The following is an 18627-nucleotide window of genomic DNA, read 5'->3' as shown; positions in this document are numbered from 1 at the left end:
AAACCAAATAAGCTGGTTTTGGTCCTACTCCTACCTCTGAACACCACTATGCAACAATATCTACGCCACCCCATATAAATCCCTTTGCCAACAAAACCCACAAGGACGCGGTTTTCAATCGTATCCACAAAAAATTTTCCACCTACAAAAATTCCCGTCTTTTTTAAAAGTATAATCTTCAACCCCACACCTGAATTGAATCAAGCCAGAACCAAAACTTCAGCAACATTTCTGATCTTATCCGATCTTCCGTGCACCCATCTAGGACAGTAATATTTCTTCTTCCAATATGTCGGCTGTTAAGCTCACAGCCATCGAGGTGAGTCTGTGACTTAATTAAAACTGTGTAACACAGTAATATACAGTGACTTATTACATCAAATGGTTCTAATTAAGTAGTTTTGCCGTCCCTGGTAGAAGTCCAAAAACTGATGGAAATTCTGTTTGCTGGAAAAACTCCAAGAAACATGTTTTTGATCTTGTTTGTACGTCAGTCTAGAGTTCAGTGGCTCAGTTAATAGTGGTAGACAAAAATACTGAAACACAGCAACAAATGCACGCTTGAAAAGAAAAGCAAATGCCAGCCAAGCCTGCAGGTTGCACTGTTGTATTTGAAAACAAGCCGGCACCTGTGCAATGTCCTCAACACGTTGTGACTGTCAGTCGTCGTCTGAACAGTGTACTCTGTAGTTACGATGCATTATCTAGGAGATGCGTGTATTCGAATGTGGGCACACTGTCGGTGCTCGTACAGTTGGTGCTTCTGTGACCGAGGGAGCTGAAGTGTTCTGTGTTCCAAGAGTCACTGTATTGAAGATTTGAACCATGTACAACGTAAGCGGGAAAACAGCAGTCGCAAGTCACAACTCGGACGAAACTGTGCCGAGTGACTGTGACGGTTCATCACCGAAGAGGATCGTGACAGAAAAGGACAACAGTTGCAAAAGTCACTGCACAACTGACTGTCACAACACGAAGGGAGCTCCGTAAGCAGGGAATTGCAGGGTGAGCCGGTATTCCAAAACAATTAATCAGTGGTGCAAATGCCCCTAACAGGAAAATGTGGTGCAGAAGTGAGCCGTGTGTACTTCCATCTTTCCACGGCTCGTTTCCTGAGCATCGTGCGGAGCCAATATTTTTGGTAATTGACAGTGTTTGGGCGCGATCGGGCTCTAGCTGTCTTTTATTGTTTCACTTCTATTTCGTTTTTCCGCGGTTGTTCAGGGTTGCTCTTTTATGAAGTTCTTTCGTTTGAACTCCCGCCCGTAGTGTACCCATTATTGATTGCGAGTTCCGTCTTTGGTGTACTTAGAAACCGTAGATTGGTAACACGACCGGCTCACGTGTTTACTGCAGCAGACTCTTTGGCCCGTACTATTTATAGGTGAGCGCGGTCACGCTGGAGGAGGTTGTCGCGCAGTGGCCTTCGTGTCTGCTCTGGTGATGTCGACATCCTACCTTCCGCGTACTGGTGGTTATCGAACACGCACTTCTACTCGTGGAGGAACGCCGGCCCGGTTGGGCCCCTCTGTCCGCTCTTCACTGGTTGTCCGCGGGAGGCGGATGGCAGTCTAATCGTCGCCTGTGTCGACGAAGGCAAACAAACAGTAACCATCGTGGGGCGGTGGAGCCGCCGTCCGGCGAGGGTTTGAGTCCGGGAGCAGTTCGGCTGGGTCGGTGTCTGCCGGGATGACTGGGGACAGTTCAGAATTGTGCACAGCAGTCCCGGGCAAAGGATGAAGTGCGCCGAGGGAAGGAAAAAAGAAGTTAAGTGTGAATGTTTCAAGTTGATCGTCCTTTGGGATTGAGTTCATCCAGTCGCCTTTCCCGCCTTGTGGCAATCCTCTGTTCTGTTCACTGGTGCAATTCTGACAATGCAGATTCCTCCACGCATTGTTGCTAACTGGTGTAGTGGCGTATTTTGGTAGTTATTTGTGTACGTTTGCACTTCTATGTTTTGGTAGTTCATCCTCCTGCCCTGTGGTTGCAGAATTTCGGGTGGGGAGTTAGTTCCTTGTCTCCCAAGATCTAGTGCTGTATTATTAAGTTTAATTCTAGTTCAGTCTAGTGTTCTGTTCATCCCTGGGTATGTGTGTCTGCCATACTATTTGCGCTGTATTTATTCTAAGTGAGTTGCACTGACAGTCGTTGGGGGTTTGAGTCCTGTCACGGAGCTGATTAGGGGTCACATTTTGGCTTGTCAGTTGGAGGGTGTTGCCTTAGAGGTTTGTTAACATTGGCATGTCAGCATTGTCTAGCGCTACCGGGACCTAAAGAAGAACATTGTGCTGATTAGGGAATGTTGTTATACGTTCTTGTTTTCATTTCGATATCTGTATTTGTGAAGGCAACCACATGAAGTAAGATATGTTCTGAAGCTATGCTGGATCTTGCACTCTTGGGATTTTTGGTTTTGTATTGATCCCGACTATTTGGGTGTCAGGAATATGGAACTGTGTTATTAATGTTAGGATGCACGGCTAGGTCAGTACGTGTGTAGTGGCATGGTGTTCTCGTGAAGGCGTGCACGCTAGATTGCTATTGCGGCTCCTCAAAGTGTAATTTCCACCTTACTAAAACCCCCTTGTTAAAAGGGAGGAAGGAAAAAAAAAACCTTTAGAAATACCTTCTATTTGCATTAACTATCTTACCTGTTGCTTAAGTGAATATCTGCTCAGTGATTAAGCTAATGGAAGCATCTATCCTAAAAGCAACTAGCGCACTTCTGTTATGGCGGCCCTCGTGCCTATTTTGGACCGAAAGATTGTATAAACAGGCTTACATGCTCCGTATCGAACTTCTGATGTTGGTTTTTGAGTGATTGTGGATTATTAAAATTGATTATAGTGCAAACGTTTGTATTTTACCAACTGTGTTTATAAGTTATTAATGTGATTGACTGGAATGCAATACGAAAGTTTTAGGACCATAGGTTGTCCAGGTAGAAATTTTGAAGCCACGCTGTGTTGTGAATTCATGTATTTATGTTTTATATTGCAATGAGAATTTAAATGTGGTAAACCCACGCTTTGTGATTAATAATTAAAGATTTAAGAGTGCGTTCACTTAGCGCTTACTTATGTGTTGTGTTATTATTATTTTTAAAAATTATAATAGGTGTTTTAGTTTCTTAAATTAAAGCCTTTCCAATTCGAAAGTGGTGGCCCTCCCATTTTGGGCAATTGTAAGCATCGAAGCAGGATTTACGTAGTTGGTGTTATGTATTGTATGTTAAGAATAAATTATTTATGTGTTAAATCATGTCTGATATGTCAATTCCTTGGCCCCGTCCACACCTTGGTCATAGTCTTTTAATATTAAATGAATAGGCCACCGTTCCAAGAAGCACCTGGACTATTAAGCAATTGAAAAATGTCACTTTCTCAGACGAGTCCAGTTTCACATTCTTTCCAACTTCTGACCAAGTTTATTTCCCAAGAGTGAACGACAGCTGGGGATTTGGTGACGATTTAGGCAGCCATATTGTGGTTTCCAGTGGGCCTCACGGTTACTCTGCAAGGTCGCATCACTGCCCAGGATTATGTGACTAATTTGGCCCGTTCCCTGGTACAATCTTTGCTCACCAATAGCAACACTGTCCGGGACGACAAGATCCCAGTTCCCACAGGTTTCATTGTCCAGGACTGATTCTGTGAGAATGAGGACGGAATTCCGCACCTCCTCTGGCCACCAGTCACCAGATCTCAGTATTAACACAGTCTAACATAACAGTCGCGACACTTCGCCTCGATTTTGTTGCCTTCAGCGCCAGCAGCGCCCCAAGCGGCCGGTAGGTTGAACTGTGAGTTCGGCGTGATCGTGAAAGTGAATAGTGATTGTTTATTTTGATTTATACAATGGTTTTTACCATCGGGAGCGTTTGTAGCGCAATAAATTGCAGCAGCAACAGGAAGAAGACATCACAGCTGTCTTTTTTGGGTTTCCTAAGTATCCAGAGAGGTAAATACCATCATGTTACTAAACTGTATCGTCAGGATTCACTTGCAAACTGTATGTGTATAAATGATGCCCGTTTCGTTTTAGGAGCAGAGAATGGCTAGTTAATAGCAGACGAGAAGACATTATGAAGAAAGACCCAGTTTACCTGTATAATATTAGGTTTTGTTCGCTACATTTCGAACAAAACCAGTTCATGAACGCAGACATTAACAAACTCTTGTGGAATGCAGTACCCACACAGTTTGACATTCCAAATAATCCACCTCAGCTGACGATGAAGAGGAAACTGCCAGAAAGATTCGACAGTCAATCTAAAGCTGTAAAACAGTCCTATGACACAGAAGCAGCCAGTTCAACTCTCCATGTATCAGTGCCAGATTCGCGTGAATCATCAACACAGACCAGCTTTGACGATGAAGTGGTTAACTTAAGTGCAGCTGTTCGTGTCTTACAAAAGCGTGTGAAGTGTCAGAGTGTGCAGATCGCTGGACTTCGAGCGAAACTATTATGGGAGAAGGAAAATGCCTACAGACAGATTGTTTGAAAATTATTCAAATATTTGGTTTTTCATGAAATGTAATGTAATCAGCTCATTATAATGTTTTCAGCATATGTCTCCCACTATTTGCAGGTGCTTGTCCCACTTAGAATAATATAAAGATGAAGGTCGTACTTAGGGCGACAGGCGACAATGACAAACACAGTAGGCCTACGGAACAATAAACGAGCTGTCGATCGCTTTTGCATGTAGAAGTACATGTCTGTGCTTCTTACATGTGAATCTGTGTGTTTATATTATTTTGATATCAACATGATAAGCTGCAATTCTGTCCAATGTCACAAGTGTTCCTTCACGAATGTGTTGTAGCTTGCCACTCTATTCATGGTTTTTGTCCATACTTGCGCTTATTTTAGAATCATTTTTAGAAACATATATGCCTTCTGATACTACACAAACTATTGGAGGCAAGAAAATAACTCGAATAATTCGGAAATTACGTAGGAAATGGATGCAAACAAACATTATGCTTAAGACGCGTCTGACGTTCATCTTACCTGCCGCTTGGAGCGCTAGTGTCGCTCCATCTGTCAAGCGGCAACAACTTTCGCAGTGAGTGTCGCGACTGTTATGTTAGACTGTGGCATTAATGAGCTTTGGTGGTCTACTTTGGAGAGAAGGGTGTGCGATTACAATCCACTGCCATCAACATTATCTGAAACTGCCAGAATTTTTCAGAAAGTAAGATATAAAATTCCCTTGGGAAAAAAAAATTACAGGACCTGTATTTATCCATTCCGAGATGACTTCTAGCGGTCTTCAGATGACACTAACAGTGTAATACTAGCGTGCGATACACACACGTCTCTCGCAGTTGACTCACGTATTGTGTGCAGCTGATCTTCTTGGGTCAGACGGCTGCGTCGATCTTCACGAACTCTTCTTCTCCAAAGACTCTAGCTGGTTAAGGGAATTTAAAAATAGGCTTCTTTTCTACTCTTGAAATGAGTCTGTACTCTCCAATAAAACAACTTCACAAGATTCAAACAAGCGTTCAACTCTCGTGAGTCAACCCCATCTTGGACCATTAGAAACTAACAAATACAATTATAATATGTTTGGTTTAATAACCACTATAAAACCAGTTCTTGCTTCGAGCAAGTCCAACACCTGAAAGTCAAATGTAAAAGTCTTTAGTTCAATACATAATTCATTTGTTCACAACAATACAGTCGTTACACCGTCAAGGAATAGAGCGTGCTTGCTCCTCGGACTGGATATCAAGTTTCTCAGGCACGCGCTGGTAACACTTGTCCGCAACGAATGACTGTCACTATTGCCGTATTCTCCCGATACACGTCCATCCTGCACCCACAGAAACCGGCAGCGAGGCAGACACATCTCCACTCTCACACCCTTGTACTTAAAATATCGGGTGTTCAAGACGGTGGAAAGCCGAGTGTCTCTAGAATTTACACCAAAATTCTCGAGGCACTACAGATTGTAAGCTGTTTTGAATGTCAGTGGTTTTCCTACACCTTATTAGGTGTGGTAATGTGTTGTGTTTTTGGTGTTTTCAAATTTTGGCCACCCCTTGTAATTAGTGAATGGTTACTTTTCTCCTTTCATGAAATCCCTCTGAAAATACTCTGTACCATGCAGTGACTTCTTAACTTGGTCTTCTTATTCAAACACTCTGTAGACAGACCTCTTTCTTTAATTTTTTCTGTTTTTTTTTTAATTTTTTTAAAAGCAGCTTTTCATAAATATAGGCCTATTTGATGGAAGTGGCCATATTCCAATAAATTTTACCTGAATGTAAGGGTGAAGCAGCCGCCATTTCTGTTTGATCTCCGTACAAGGAATGCCCCCTCTTCTGTTACAATTGCTTCAGCCTCAGTGTGTGACATATCACCATGGTACTCCCGACCATAGTACTGGGGTCGGCTGTGCACAGGAATCGAGCATGGCACCATGATGGGTCGAGGTGCTTCCTGCTGCAAGCGATACACTGTGAAAAGAAGGTAAGCAAAATCAATTTGTAACATTTTAGCAAGTCAGGTTTCTTTAACTTCTGCGACAATAAAGAAGAGAATGACAGGACATCGGGTAGGCTGGAGTTTAATGTCATGTTGGCAATGGCATCATTAGAGACAGAGCCCAAGCTGAAAATGGACAAGACTGAGGAAGAAATTAATTTCATTCCAGCATTTGTTGATGTGATTTACTCAAACCACAGTAAAGAAATGTACATGGCATTTTTTAACAAACCCCAAAGCTAGTTGCATCATGACTCAAGGGCAATGGAGGGCCGTGGCACCCATAGCTCTCACGGAAAAAAATAAAAAAAAATAAATAAAAATAAAAAAAATTATAGTGTAGTTAGGTGTCTTTCTTTCAAGAAAAATGATTTAAATGTCAGTATTAGACATGTTTTTAACAGAGCCAGAACTGAAACTTTTCATAACTACTTACAAATCTTCATTCATCTTCAAAAATACCCCATACAAACTAGTGCACAGACATGCCCTTGTCCTGGTTGGTCTCTCAATCTCTACTTCGTATGATGTGTTCCTTCATCCCTACATAACAGTTTTCTTTCACTTCTTCTGCGTGGAGTATACATGATGAAAGGGTGGAATTAGATGCGCAGTGTACATGTGTAGGAATGCACAATCAATACAGTTCACTGCCATAGCAATAGTAGGTTTCCCATGGAAGAAAAGGCATGATGTGTCATATGCTAGTCTAATATACAGCAGGTTTTCAGTGTGCAAAGACATTTTTGGGAAGAGCCTGGCTCTGTGGCCCCACTCTCAGCTGGTGCCTGCACAGGGATGGTCAATTCCAGCAGGGTAGTTGTCTTGAATTGCAACAAGAAAATGCTCAAACAATGAATCATCGAAACAGTCATTGAGCACATAGGTGCATGGTCTATGGAAATCAATTTGTGCTTTGGCACAACTGAATTTGTTGAAATCTGTGATATGTCATGTTGTACACAAAGGCTTGTACCCACAGTGTTAAAAGCAGTCACCGTCCTGTCGAAGGTGGTATGCCATTGACTTCCTCCAACCTTCGAATTAACTTATCCAGACAGTTATGAGGGGGCTAAAGTTTAACGTGGATTCACAGCGAAACTCAGCATTCTTCACATAAACAAACACTTTCATAGGTGAGAGAAGTGATAAGTGACAGATAAACAGTATTAGAATTGACCAGGGATAAAGCATAAAATAAGGAATGGTTTTTACAAATACATCATACTGATTCATGTGATTCAGGTAAACAGTAGAAAATCTAAATCTGCATGGCTGCATGAAATCAGGTCACTGCTAAATAGAAAAGTTAAATAAATATTAGTTCAATGATTAGGGTAAAGTTTTCATTGTACATGACCTTTACGATAACTATAACTAAATGCAATGACTGCTGACCCTATCCTATATTTCATGCAACTGAAATAATTCATTACCAACAATGAAAACAATTACCGTGTTAAAACACAATTGTCATTGATGGGTCTAACTAGATAACTACTTGGAAAGTATGTCATTGGCAATGGACAGAACAAGAGAAAGAAGATTGGGGTTCACTTCCCTTAAATGACAAAGGAGGTTGATTTAGAAGTTCATGCAGGACATGGCTGGGGAGGAAATAGGCATTTGTCATTTTGAATACCTATCCCAGCATTCACCTTAGATTAGGAACATACAGACTGGTGAAAATCATTAACAAGTAAGATGCATGAAAGACATAAAGGTACAAAATTATTACAATAAAAAAATAGGCAATATGTGTTTATCGACAACCATCTTATGCATACTGACGAGAAAAATATTACATAAATACTGGTAAACACACAATTGATGCTACATGCACTAAGCGCTGTAACTGATAACACACTTATCTTTAATATTGCAAACTATGCTTGTCATTCACAAGAAGGAAGGTGCACTTACAATTTGGATTCCAAACGTGTCTAATCGGCGACCCCTCCTGATTTACATCACCTGAAACAAACCACGGTTAAGAGTACTGTACTGAAACAGTAAAAGTATTTTAAATGGCGAAAACTCAGTGTTATCGTGAAAGTGAATCAGGTTTTATTGTGTACCAACAACAAACCTGGCACGTAACTTACAACAGTACTGCTTACCATTGCTCAGTCTATTGTAACTCATTTTCTCTTCCAGCCAGGACCAAAGCCTTAACGCAAACCAAAGTATTGTAATCTCATTATTACGGTCGTCATTTGCAACTGAAAGTAATAACTCATTTTCACTATCGAGTTCATCACACAACGCTTAATATTTTCGACACGTCAATTGCCCTAAACCACAACTGTATTCGAATTATTGACAACACAGAAAACACCAAAGATACAAATTACAATGTCGAAGATAGGTCACCACAAACTTGTCAATTATTGTTGTACCACTTTACATCAATAAGTGTGTGAAGTTTATTGTTTGTTAGAACTGAAAGTAAAGCCCTTACAAAAATATGAAATATTAATTATGAATTGTATTCAGACGATAATTGCGAATATTATAGTACTCGCTGGTTTTGCTGAACTGTACACTTGACGAACGTATTACGTCCTATTCTAGTGTTAATCCGTCTTCTGGAAGAGCAGAGAAGGGTTGCCGTAATCGCGGATTTTAATTTATCTTGTGCAAAATGCAGGGACTGTCATTTTCAAGCCTGAAGAAAAACCCATCAGTGAGTGTAACTGTATGTAATGTGAACAAATCTTCCTCTGTAATGTTTTCTTAATGGTAATGTCCCGTGTCGTAACATATACTGCATTGGAGGACAACATAGGTCGCATGTTGAATTCTTATTAATGAAAGCTAAGAAAGAGGCGATTGATAGTTATGTTGACTAGAGTTCCTCAAAATAACTCACATACAGAGGAAGATTTGTCTCTAGACACTAAAGCAATGAGTGTCACGACCTTGGATAAGATCAACATTGCCGAGGAATGTTCATTGTGAAATACTGTTCTGCGTTCTTTCACAGTTAATTCCCTTGTACATATGCTTGGGAGCAGGGGTAGCGGGAGCGATCTTTTACACGCTTCGACTCGCTACCCGAAACCCTGAAGTTACGTGGAATAAGAGATCCAATCCCGAACCTTGGAATGATTACTCCAACAAGCAGTATAAGGTAATAGTTTTAGTTTTGTATCTTGGTACCACATATGGTAAAGTATGTTAAATTTCACTACGCTGATTTATATATTGCGTAGAACAGAATTCTTGATTGCGACATACGTAATTAATATTTTTTAATGTTTTCATTGACAGTTTTACTCGCCAGTGAGGGATTACTCGAAGATTGAGAGCCCCGCACCGAAGTACCAAGAATAATAATCTCGTGTAAAAGTTCTAGTAAAGTGATACTGTGTATCTCGAATGCAGTGTGTAGAAAATGATCTGATACAGTGAATCTCACACGTAGAGGTTCCAGTAGGTCTGAAATCTTTACTAAGCATATAAAAATATTTATAAGTTTTCTCAGTGATGATTTTTGAATATTATGATGACTAATAAATGTGTGTTACTGAGCTGACCATTCCAATAAGTATTCATTCTTTTTCTTCAGGATGTTGTAACAGGTTTCCTTTCTTAACTGTACACTTAAAAAGTCTCGGAAATAGTGTAGAAGGTTGTGGACACAAAAGTCACTATTATTTATCTCGGACATTCTGAATAATATTAAAAAAATCTTGCACATTAGGTCCTTGTTCTCATTTTCTAATATTGCTGTGGATGTATGTGTGGAATAATACTGTCCTTTTACCTTGATGAGTAGAAAAACTGGTCTCAGTTCTGTGGTTTGATGCTGTAGCAACCATGCAGAAATGTGTAAAAGAATATTTAATTTGGAATTTAAGGAGATTTTCGTAAACGTCTGAGACCAGGCAGTTGAATAGTCCATTTAAATTAAAATCTTAATAAACTGGAAAAGATTGTAAATTGAGTTATAGAAAATAAAACCTTTTCATTTAAATGTATGAAAGCAACATTCATTCGCACGTCATTCAGTAGGCTGTTTATTTGTACAGGTTGATGTGTATAGACATATTTCATTCTCACCCTTTGCATACTACTAATTGTCTGTGAGCTCCTTGGCTTTTTACAATCTCTGGTCCATTCTCAATAGCATGTAACATAATACTTCATTCACTCAAGAAATGTAGTTATGTGCAACGGCATTTCATAGCAATTTAGGTCTTCTGTACATATTTTGCTTCCTTGGCAGAAATAGTGGCATATTTTGTTTTCAGACACTTAAGTTTCTCACTGACTTTTCAGCTAGCATAGCAATATTTCCAGTCTTTTCCCTGCAAAACTTATTAGTGGAATCTGTATTGTGACTGGAAATAAAGTATCAGTTCAATCAGTTGATCTGTATGCATGCAGTTTTGTCCCTGTCTGTCTGTCCTTGCCCTCCCTTCTGCCCTCATGCTGTACAGGTTCCATTTGTTTGATGATTCAGCAGGTTATATTTTAACTTTGTGGCTGGGTCCATTCCCTGCCACCACGGTTGGGTAATGTGAAGTGCCATCTGTCTGTGAATCATGTGAACTTTGTTCTTATTTTTAATGCTTTTTAACTGTTTATCAGATTTTTGGAGTCAGAGATTGGGAACCAGTCCAGTGTTTGCATAAACAAATGTGGAAGAGTAGGCCTACTTAAAAGCCATAATCAGGCTGGATGTTGCACTGGACCAAAGACTGTTAACCTGCTGTGCAGTTTTAGTGTAAGTCTGCCTCATGAGCTTACATATTAAGCAGCTTGGAAAGACAAAGAAAAAAAAGTTATACTGAATTGTCAAGTGCCACTATTGGAATTAATATCAGATTTCAAGAATAAATCTTAACTTTAAATTATATTGATAGCACTCTTTACATCAGAACACACATGGCTGTCAATAATACTTTCAAAAAGAATGTAAAAGTGTTGTCTTAAGTCTTTATCACAAAATATAATTACTTTACAATGTTGCCAGATTGATTCCATTATGTGAAGTTCTTTCATGCTTCCATGGGATCTTGCACTTTGGAATGACATATTTACATAACTGTTAAGCATCTTCTTTGAAATCTACAGGAAATGAGTCAAATAATTGAAAAATAACACTGCCTCACCCCCTCCTCTTCTACCAAAAAAGGTAACCTTTTGCTGTGTATTGAGATTTTGATGCAATGGACACACAGTGTTAAGGATAATACAATAATAGCATGGCTTCTGGACTCTGAATTTAATACTAAGAGATGGAAACCACATCTAAGAAACATTATGGTTTTAGCACATAATGGATGATACAAAAGATAGTGCAAATGGAAAAAAATGGTTACCCTTATCATGAATAGTCAACCATTCCTCAACAGACTCCAGTGCCTCAATGCCACCTCTTATGTGGTGAGTAGCATTATATCTTGTCCATAATAATGGCATATGTGACAGGTGGCATAGTCTTGTAAAAAAACTGTCCTCAATTAAAAAATGTGGTAGTACAGAAAATAGGACATGTGTGAATCTCTGGTTTTAAATGTCTTTGAAGGTGAAAATGGTTAAATTGCAAAGATGGACTAACTGCTTTCTTTTGGAGTAAAAAAACTGAAAACTGGACAAAATATAAGCTTTAACATGAATTTAAGAGCCTTCTACCAGTTGCTTGTGGTTCATATAAAACCAGCTGTCTTGTATGTATAAATATATTACATCAGAAGTGGCTGCACAACAATGTTATATTGGTGTTCATGAAAATTAATACAAGACTTTCAATTGATCATTGTAGTTCCATAAAAAAGGGCATACTTTGTAACCAATGTTATCCAGCACCTTTCAGTGAACTCACTGCAGTATCTTGTATGTATGGATATGGACAGAATATTTCCGAGTGATATTGTGGAAGGAAAAGAAAAAGGTTGTGGAGCAGTACTGGTTTATCATTCTTTTGAACAATGATTTTGGAAGTAAGTACATGGACTGTTGGTTGGAGACTAAAATGTGTTGCCAGAATGGCCTGCAGTTGGCAGCTGAAAGCAGAGGGCTTGGTGTAATATGTGTGGAAAACATTACAATGAATCAGCACACTACACATGCAAATCCCCCCCCTGCACAGCATACTGTGCATTATCCGATTTGCTTGTAAAATAAGTGGAGGATGACGGTTACACTTTCGTGACTACTTAAATGATTTCGTATTAGTTTGAAGGTCTTAGTCTGGACATAAAAGTTAAAATTATCTCCCCTCCCACCTATCTTTTGGGTAAAGAGGTATGTGATAAAATTAAGTTACCATTGTGGGACCAAGTGAGAAGGCAGCATTATGAATTTAGTAGTATCAGTACAGTGCTGAGAAATCCTGGGTGGAATACAAATAATGAAAGGTACAGAGCAACAGTTCACTGTACACTTAATTAGTAGTATCATACATAGCAGTTTAATAGTAAAATGAACACACGTTAGGTGGTAAAGTAACTGGTGTAATTCTGAGAAAAAAGTCAAGTTTTATACATCCAGTAGTCTGCCAATGAATATAAATAGCAAAATAGAGAGCAAGTGCAATATGTAACAATGTGTTAGTGGATTAGAGACAATATTTCTAAGTATCTTTAATTTAGCTGCACAAACTAGTACAATCATTCACCATGTGAATGTTATATTAAAAACAGAAGTAAAGCTACTTCCAAAAATTTCTGGATAGGTACACTGTGCAATCAGTAACAATTAGATTTATCTACTGGTAACACACTACAGGGAAAAAGAAAATATTTTTGAAGTTGTAGGTGTGACTCTGGAACCTAATCACAGTGTCTGCTTTGGAATCATACTCAGATAGACAAACATTTGTATTGGACAAGCAATGTTACAATGAGAGGGAGTTATTTTTTCGTAACTCCCCCATCCATAATATTGAGTATCAAGAAAATTTCATTTGAAACATCATGTGGTAGAATAAATATGCATGTCATACATTGTCGTTTTTTGTGAAATGTGTAAAGCACAGTCAATAGCATGATGAAGAGGATGGAGAAACACACAAATACACCACTTTTGCAAGAAATGGCCTTCCTATTAGTTTAAAATTTGACAAATACTACATATTCTTACTTCCTATTCTTTATTCATATTTTGTTAAATGTTTCTTTTTCCAAGAAATTGTGGTTATTTCCATTTGAGAACTACTAAAGTAGGAAAAAGTTCTACATGTGTAGATGTATTGGATCCAAAATAATACTTATTGACAGAAATCGTACAGCAACAAACATCTGTGTTAATAAAATTTAGATGTCCGTGGTCACATTTATACTGTGACTTGAGTGTATGTGATAACCTTTGTGAAGTTGTGAAATGTGCAAAATCAACTTACCGTCATATACACACATCACAACAGCAGAGACCTGAAAATAAATGCTTGAATTGACCTCTCAAAGCCAAATCCAAACAAGGATGTTGATGGCAAAGAGATAAGATGAGCAGAAATGAGGTATGAGTCATGGGTGCAGAAGGAAATAGTACTTCCTGCTAATGAGTTAGGCAACGGTTGGTCTCATATCCTCCTTTGTCAGTAACACATTATGACAGCAACATATTTCAGAAACAGCAACTGGGCAAAGTTTTTATTTGTTGTTATTCTTAACCACCAAACTTACTACAGAAAAATGAGAGAGGAGCAATGTAAAAACTGGACATTTTCTGTGCATCTGGCGTATTCTCTTTACAGTTATTGCAACTGTACTTCAGAGAAACATTTCTGCTGCACTTGTTTCATTTAGTGTTAAATCTGAAGGGTAATTCTGGAACATCACCAAAACAACAACTGAGGGGTTTTAATATATAGATAGACCTGCCCTGTGTATTCAAATGAGATATTGATGATAAATATACAATGCAAAATATATCATTTGAACACATTTATTTAAAAAACAACTAAAAAGTAATTTCTTTGGCTACATGCTTATCATCTGAAGGCTTGTAATAGACTGTTTGTTCCTATCTAAGAAGTTATTGATGGTATAGAAGTTGTCAAGGAAAAACATTGGTAAATAACATTACACTCAATGTATCTGTCACTTTATTTTAATTGGTAATTGTCAAAGGGTTGAACAGCAGTATATTTTACTCTTTGTTTCTGTGGCAACACAGATCATTTTTCTTTGATGTATTAATCCTGCAATAAGTTTCTTAACAGTGAACACATTGCTGCAGAATGAAGATTAATTCCGGAAATCCCTGACTGAGTTCTTTGGAAAATGAACCATACTTTATTTATTAACTTACACATTGTGTTCTGCAAATATTACACTTACGAAAACTCTTAGAAATGTGAGGCAATTCAAAGTATGTATTACTGCACTGATGCAGCAATAATAGACTTTGTACACAGCATTAACAACCAACTAACATTCGTGATATGGGGTTGTGTTTTTAGAAAGGACAGTTGCTGTAATTTATTGATTCTTAAATTTTTTTGTCATAGTACATATTCATTTCTTCCATTTATGTATGCCTGATGTGAGGATCTGGAACAAGTTAACATATAAATTAATAAGCGAATATTGGAGAATTACCTTGTTTAAAACATTTTGAAGGTTCTCAGAAATAGTATCATTAAATTATACTAAACTGCTGAAGATGGGAATAACAACAACAATAATAATAATAATATTGTCTAATATCTGACAGATTTACTGATGCCGCTTCCAAAACGATCTTTATGGAAGAGATTTCAGATGCCTTTGAAATTGGATCTTGAGATGGATTCTCACCTCTACTTTACAACTGTGTATTCTAAAAAGTGATCTGTGAGTGACAAAGGTGTTGAAAAAGAAGTCAAGCTTGGCTAGAATCTGACCACTGACTGTTTACCCTTTGCAGATGCATCACAATTTTCTCTGATTCCCTAGACCCTGATGCAGAACAAATCAACGAATTGCAGACACAATCAGCAAAGGCAGGACTCCACATCTCCCAGGATTGAATTTATTATAAATATGAAATCACCCTCCAGCGTACTACAGGTAGAAGATTGGGCCTTCAAATGGACGAGTTTTAAATATCTAGAAGAGTGGACAAACACACATGGGGGCGAGGGGGGGGGGGACACACACCTTAAATGGTATATCAAGAAATCGACATCAATCAATGCCAAGGTATGACATTACTGTCGGGCATCTGCAGAATGCCTTGTTAAGAATAAATAATGTCTGATCAAATAATTTGAAATGATAGAAAGAGAGAGAGATTTTGGGGAAAATTCTAGACCCAATCAAAGAAAATGGCAAATTTATGAGATGACACAACTGTGAACTTAAACACATGTAGAAAAACGATCACAGAAATTATTCATAGGGGAAAAACTTCTCTATTGCCACATTACCTGGGAGCATCCCACAAGGTTGAGCAAACAGATATTCCACCACTTTCTCAAAAAGCAAACGGAGGCGGCACGGTTAGCCAAACACAAAAGAACTTTGAGAAGTGCGGATAATACTGTAGGACACACACAAAGGCATTTCACTCAAGATGAAACTCCAAGAGCCCCTTGGTTCCAAGAAAATCCAAAACTAAGAACTGCTGAAATGTGGACACAAAAACAGAAGGAGCAGCATAGGAAATGAATGCTTGAATACTGGGCTCAAGTTAAGGCCCAAGCATAAGGAAAAGGAGAAGTTCAGTTCACATAGCATGATCCAGAGATGGCAAATACAAAAAGAATAATAATAGTAATCATAAGGGCAGGTATGGGAAGAAGACAGTAACTGGTGTGATATATGTTGCTGCATACAACATGATAAAACGTGGAATCCTATTTGGCAATCTTTTCAAAATTGCAATGAATGCTTATCTGCCCAAAATAACATCAGTGTTATTAGGTAACAAGACATTCAAAATAAACACTACAAAAGAGAAACCAGAAAAATGTTAAGCAGACACACTTTTTCCCAATTTGTTTAAAGTGTATATTGGGAAAGACAAACTTTGTTCTAGAAACACCGAGTCTTTTCTGTTATGCTATTAGTCTTACTCTAGTGGCACAGTTCAAAAATATGGTACAAGGAATGCCCTACAGCTCACACTACTGATATAGATGTTTACAATTAATAAGTCATGTTTGTTAATACTTGAAATTTAAATATCTAAAAGTAAAAGGTGAATATTCAGTGATGATGAATTTTTTTTTATTCCACAACTGTTTTAATGTGTATAGAAAGTCAACAAACATACTGCTCACTTGCACACACTGCTCATTTGGCCACTTCACTAAGTGAAATGACACTGCTCCACTGTGTACTACATTGTAGTTTTGACACCATTGCAAATATAAGCAACAAATACAAATACTTCAGTGAGGCACTTGAAACATGGTTTGTCTTGTAACTTTTTTGCTATGGATAATATTATCCTTTCAAGCCATTGTTAAAATTATATCAAACTAAGGCACTTAATCCGAAACAGTCTGACATGCTCTATTAACATTGCTTTATAAACATTCTACTTTCATGTGTCAGTCTCTTGCATTACACTTTAGAAGTAGACCACTACTGATATATAAAGAATATTTTTACTTTGAGCACATAGTATTAGATTTAATGTTACCGATAAGTTCAAAAGCATAATTATATGAAATAAATAAGTTAAAAATATGTTTTTGACAAAATACATGTATCATCTGCTGAATATAAAACATCATTGGTGATTCAGATTGGCACATACTCTGTAAATAACTTTAAAATGTTTTAAAGTTAATGAAATGCTGCTGCTCCAAATATTCATTGGCCACAGTTTTATGCTGAAATGAGAAAAGATGTCTTTGGTTTCAGTTACAGATCAAACATCATTTACACTGTATGCAAAACCAGTTCTATGTTTCCAGTCTGTTTACAAGTGTGGATTAGTTTTGATGCTTTTGAGAAAATGCTACAATCTTTATTTCAAGGCAAGTTTAAGTAACTTGTTGCAGCAACTTTTACACACTTTCCTGTTCTGTAGTTAGCCCCAAAAAACTGGAGCAGCTGCTGATATTTCTATCATAGTATCTGCTTGCTGTGTAGCCGGAAATTAAGATTCTTTGTTGACAGAGTATACATGACACAAAAATGGAATTTTAACTGGAGGGAAAGTTAAATACTAAATATGTCTTATCTTAACAAAGTTACAACTACCTGAAAACTAGCAAGACTTGCAAAGCAGTAAAACAAAGACAAAAATTGTATAGACTAAATAATTGCTTAACCATGCCCATGGGGGATCACAAACTGACACGAGAATTTTTACTCTAGTTATTCAATTGATATAATCACTTAATAGTTTCATAACTTTTTACCATTATTGACCTATCACTGATGACCTTAAGTTTAAAATAAAAAAGCCAACAAGAGAACCAATGGAATAATAATAAAAATTAAGTATGAACCACAAGGAAAAATCAGATGCTTAATCCACTTAGGAATCAATGAATGTGAAACGCATGAATTCAAATCAATGAGATATGAGATATGTTTAAAACATTTTGTGTGTGTGTGTGTGTGTGTGTGTGTGTGTGTGTGTGTGTGTGTTTGGGTTCACTGGCCAAATTACAAAGCAGTTAATAAAGGTGACACAAATAATTTAACTCAATAAGGTGAACACATCCATACATTCATCAGAGGTTTTATGCAAACTTCTTCTTCTTTGTCAATCCTAAGTAAGTAAATGGCCATGATCCCTGAAACGTTCCAGCAAGGAGGGATTTCTTCACATTAGTCACGAATATTACGATCAAGTTTTACAGTTGTAGGTACCCTTAACTGAACTCGGTAAATGTCTGTGAAGCCAAAAGAAGATATGAAGGTTCCATTGTGAGGCTGAGCCCTTACATGGACCAATCTGAAGACGTAACAACAGGTACTTTCACATATTGCGTGAGATATGCTGCATGTTCTTATGCAGATATGAAATGAAAAGATATGGTAGGAGCAAGAGTACAGAAAATTTGAAGAAATACTGTACCCTTGATATCAGAACTTCCAAATGTCTGCGTTGCAATATCTTTGCCATTTAGATGGAGGATATTTTGAAAAGTATACTGTTCCACAGCATGTAAGCAGTTTCGTGGATCACGCCACAACACACAGACAATGCACAGCCAATAATGCCTTAAGTAAG

At 38.0% G+C, this 18627-nt stretch overlaps 2 protein-coding genes across 2 annotated transcripts in view; one reads left to right on the top strand and one right to left on the bottom strand.

Annotated features, from left to right (window-relative positions):
• Nucleotides 1-9047, bottom strand: part of LOC124718942 (N-chimaerin) — a 44506-nt gene extending 35459 nt beyond the window's left edge. Inside the window, exons 1-3 of the mRNA XM_047244607.1 lie at nucleotides 8619-9047; nucleotides 8422-8472; nucleotides 6272-6470 (exon numbers count right to left, since the gene is read on the bottom strand). Of these exons, the coding sequence (XP_047100563.1) occupies nucleotides 6272-6470; nucleotides 8422-8472; nucleotides 8619-8643 (275 nt within the window). The 5' untranslated portion in view covers nucleotides 8644-9047. The remainder of the gene's footprint in view (nucleotides 1-6271; nucleotides 6471-8421; nucleotides 8473-8618) is intronic.
• On the top strand, nucleotides 9024-10051 carry LOC124718943 (cytochrome c oxidase subunit NDUFA4). The gene is made up of 3 exons (XM_047244608.1): nucleotides 9024-9184; nucleotides 9485-9631; nucleotides 9772-10051. Exons 1-3 carry the CDS (start codon nucleotides 9143-9145, stop codon nucleotides 9832-9834), a joined length of 252 nt encoding a protein of 83 aa, XP_047100564.1. The 5' UTR covers nucleotides 9024-9142; the 3' UTR covers nucleotides 9835-10051.
• Nucleotides 10052-18627: the final 8576 nt, after the last annotated feature.

This window comes from Schistocerca piceifrons, chromosome 10, assembly GCF_021461385.2.
Source record: "Schistocerca piceifrons isolate TAMUIC-IGC-003096 chromosome 10, iqSchPice1.1, whole genome shotgun sequence".
Taxonomy (NCBI): Eukaryota; Metazoa; Arthropoda; class Insecta; order Orthoptera; family Acrididae; genus Schistocerca; species Schistocerca piceifrons.
Note: the sequence above shows the minus strand (reverse complement) of the source record. Positions and strands in the feature narration are given on the sequence as shown.

Excerpts from the sequence above, each read along its gene's own strand:
- LOC124718943 (XM_047244608.1), top strand. The coding sequence starts at position 9,143 with ATGCAGGGACTGTCATTTTCAAGCCTGAAGAAAAACCCATCA. Across the intron at positions 9,185-9,484 it reads GCCTGAAGAAAAACCCATCA|TTAATTCCCTTGTACATATG; the intron begins GTGAGTGTAACT and ends GTTCTTTCACAG. Across the intron at positions 9,632-9,771 it reads ACTCCAACAAGCAGTATAAG|TTTTACTCGCCAGTGAGGGA; the intron begins GTAATAGTTTTA and ends TTTCATTGACAG.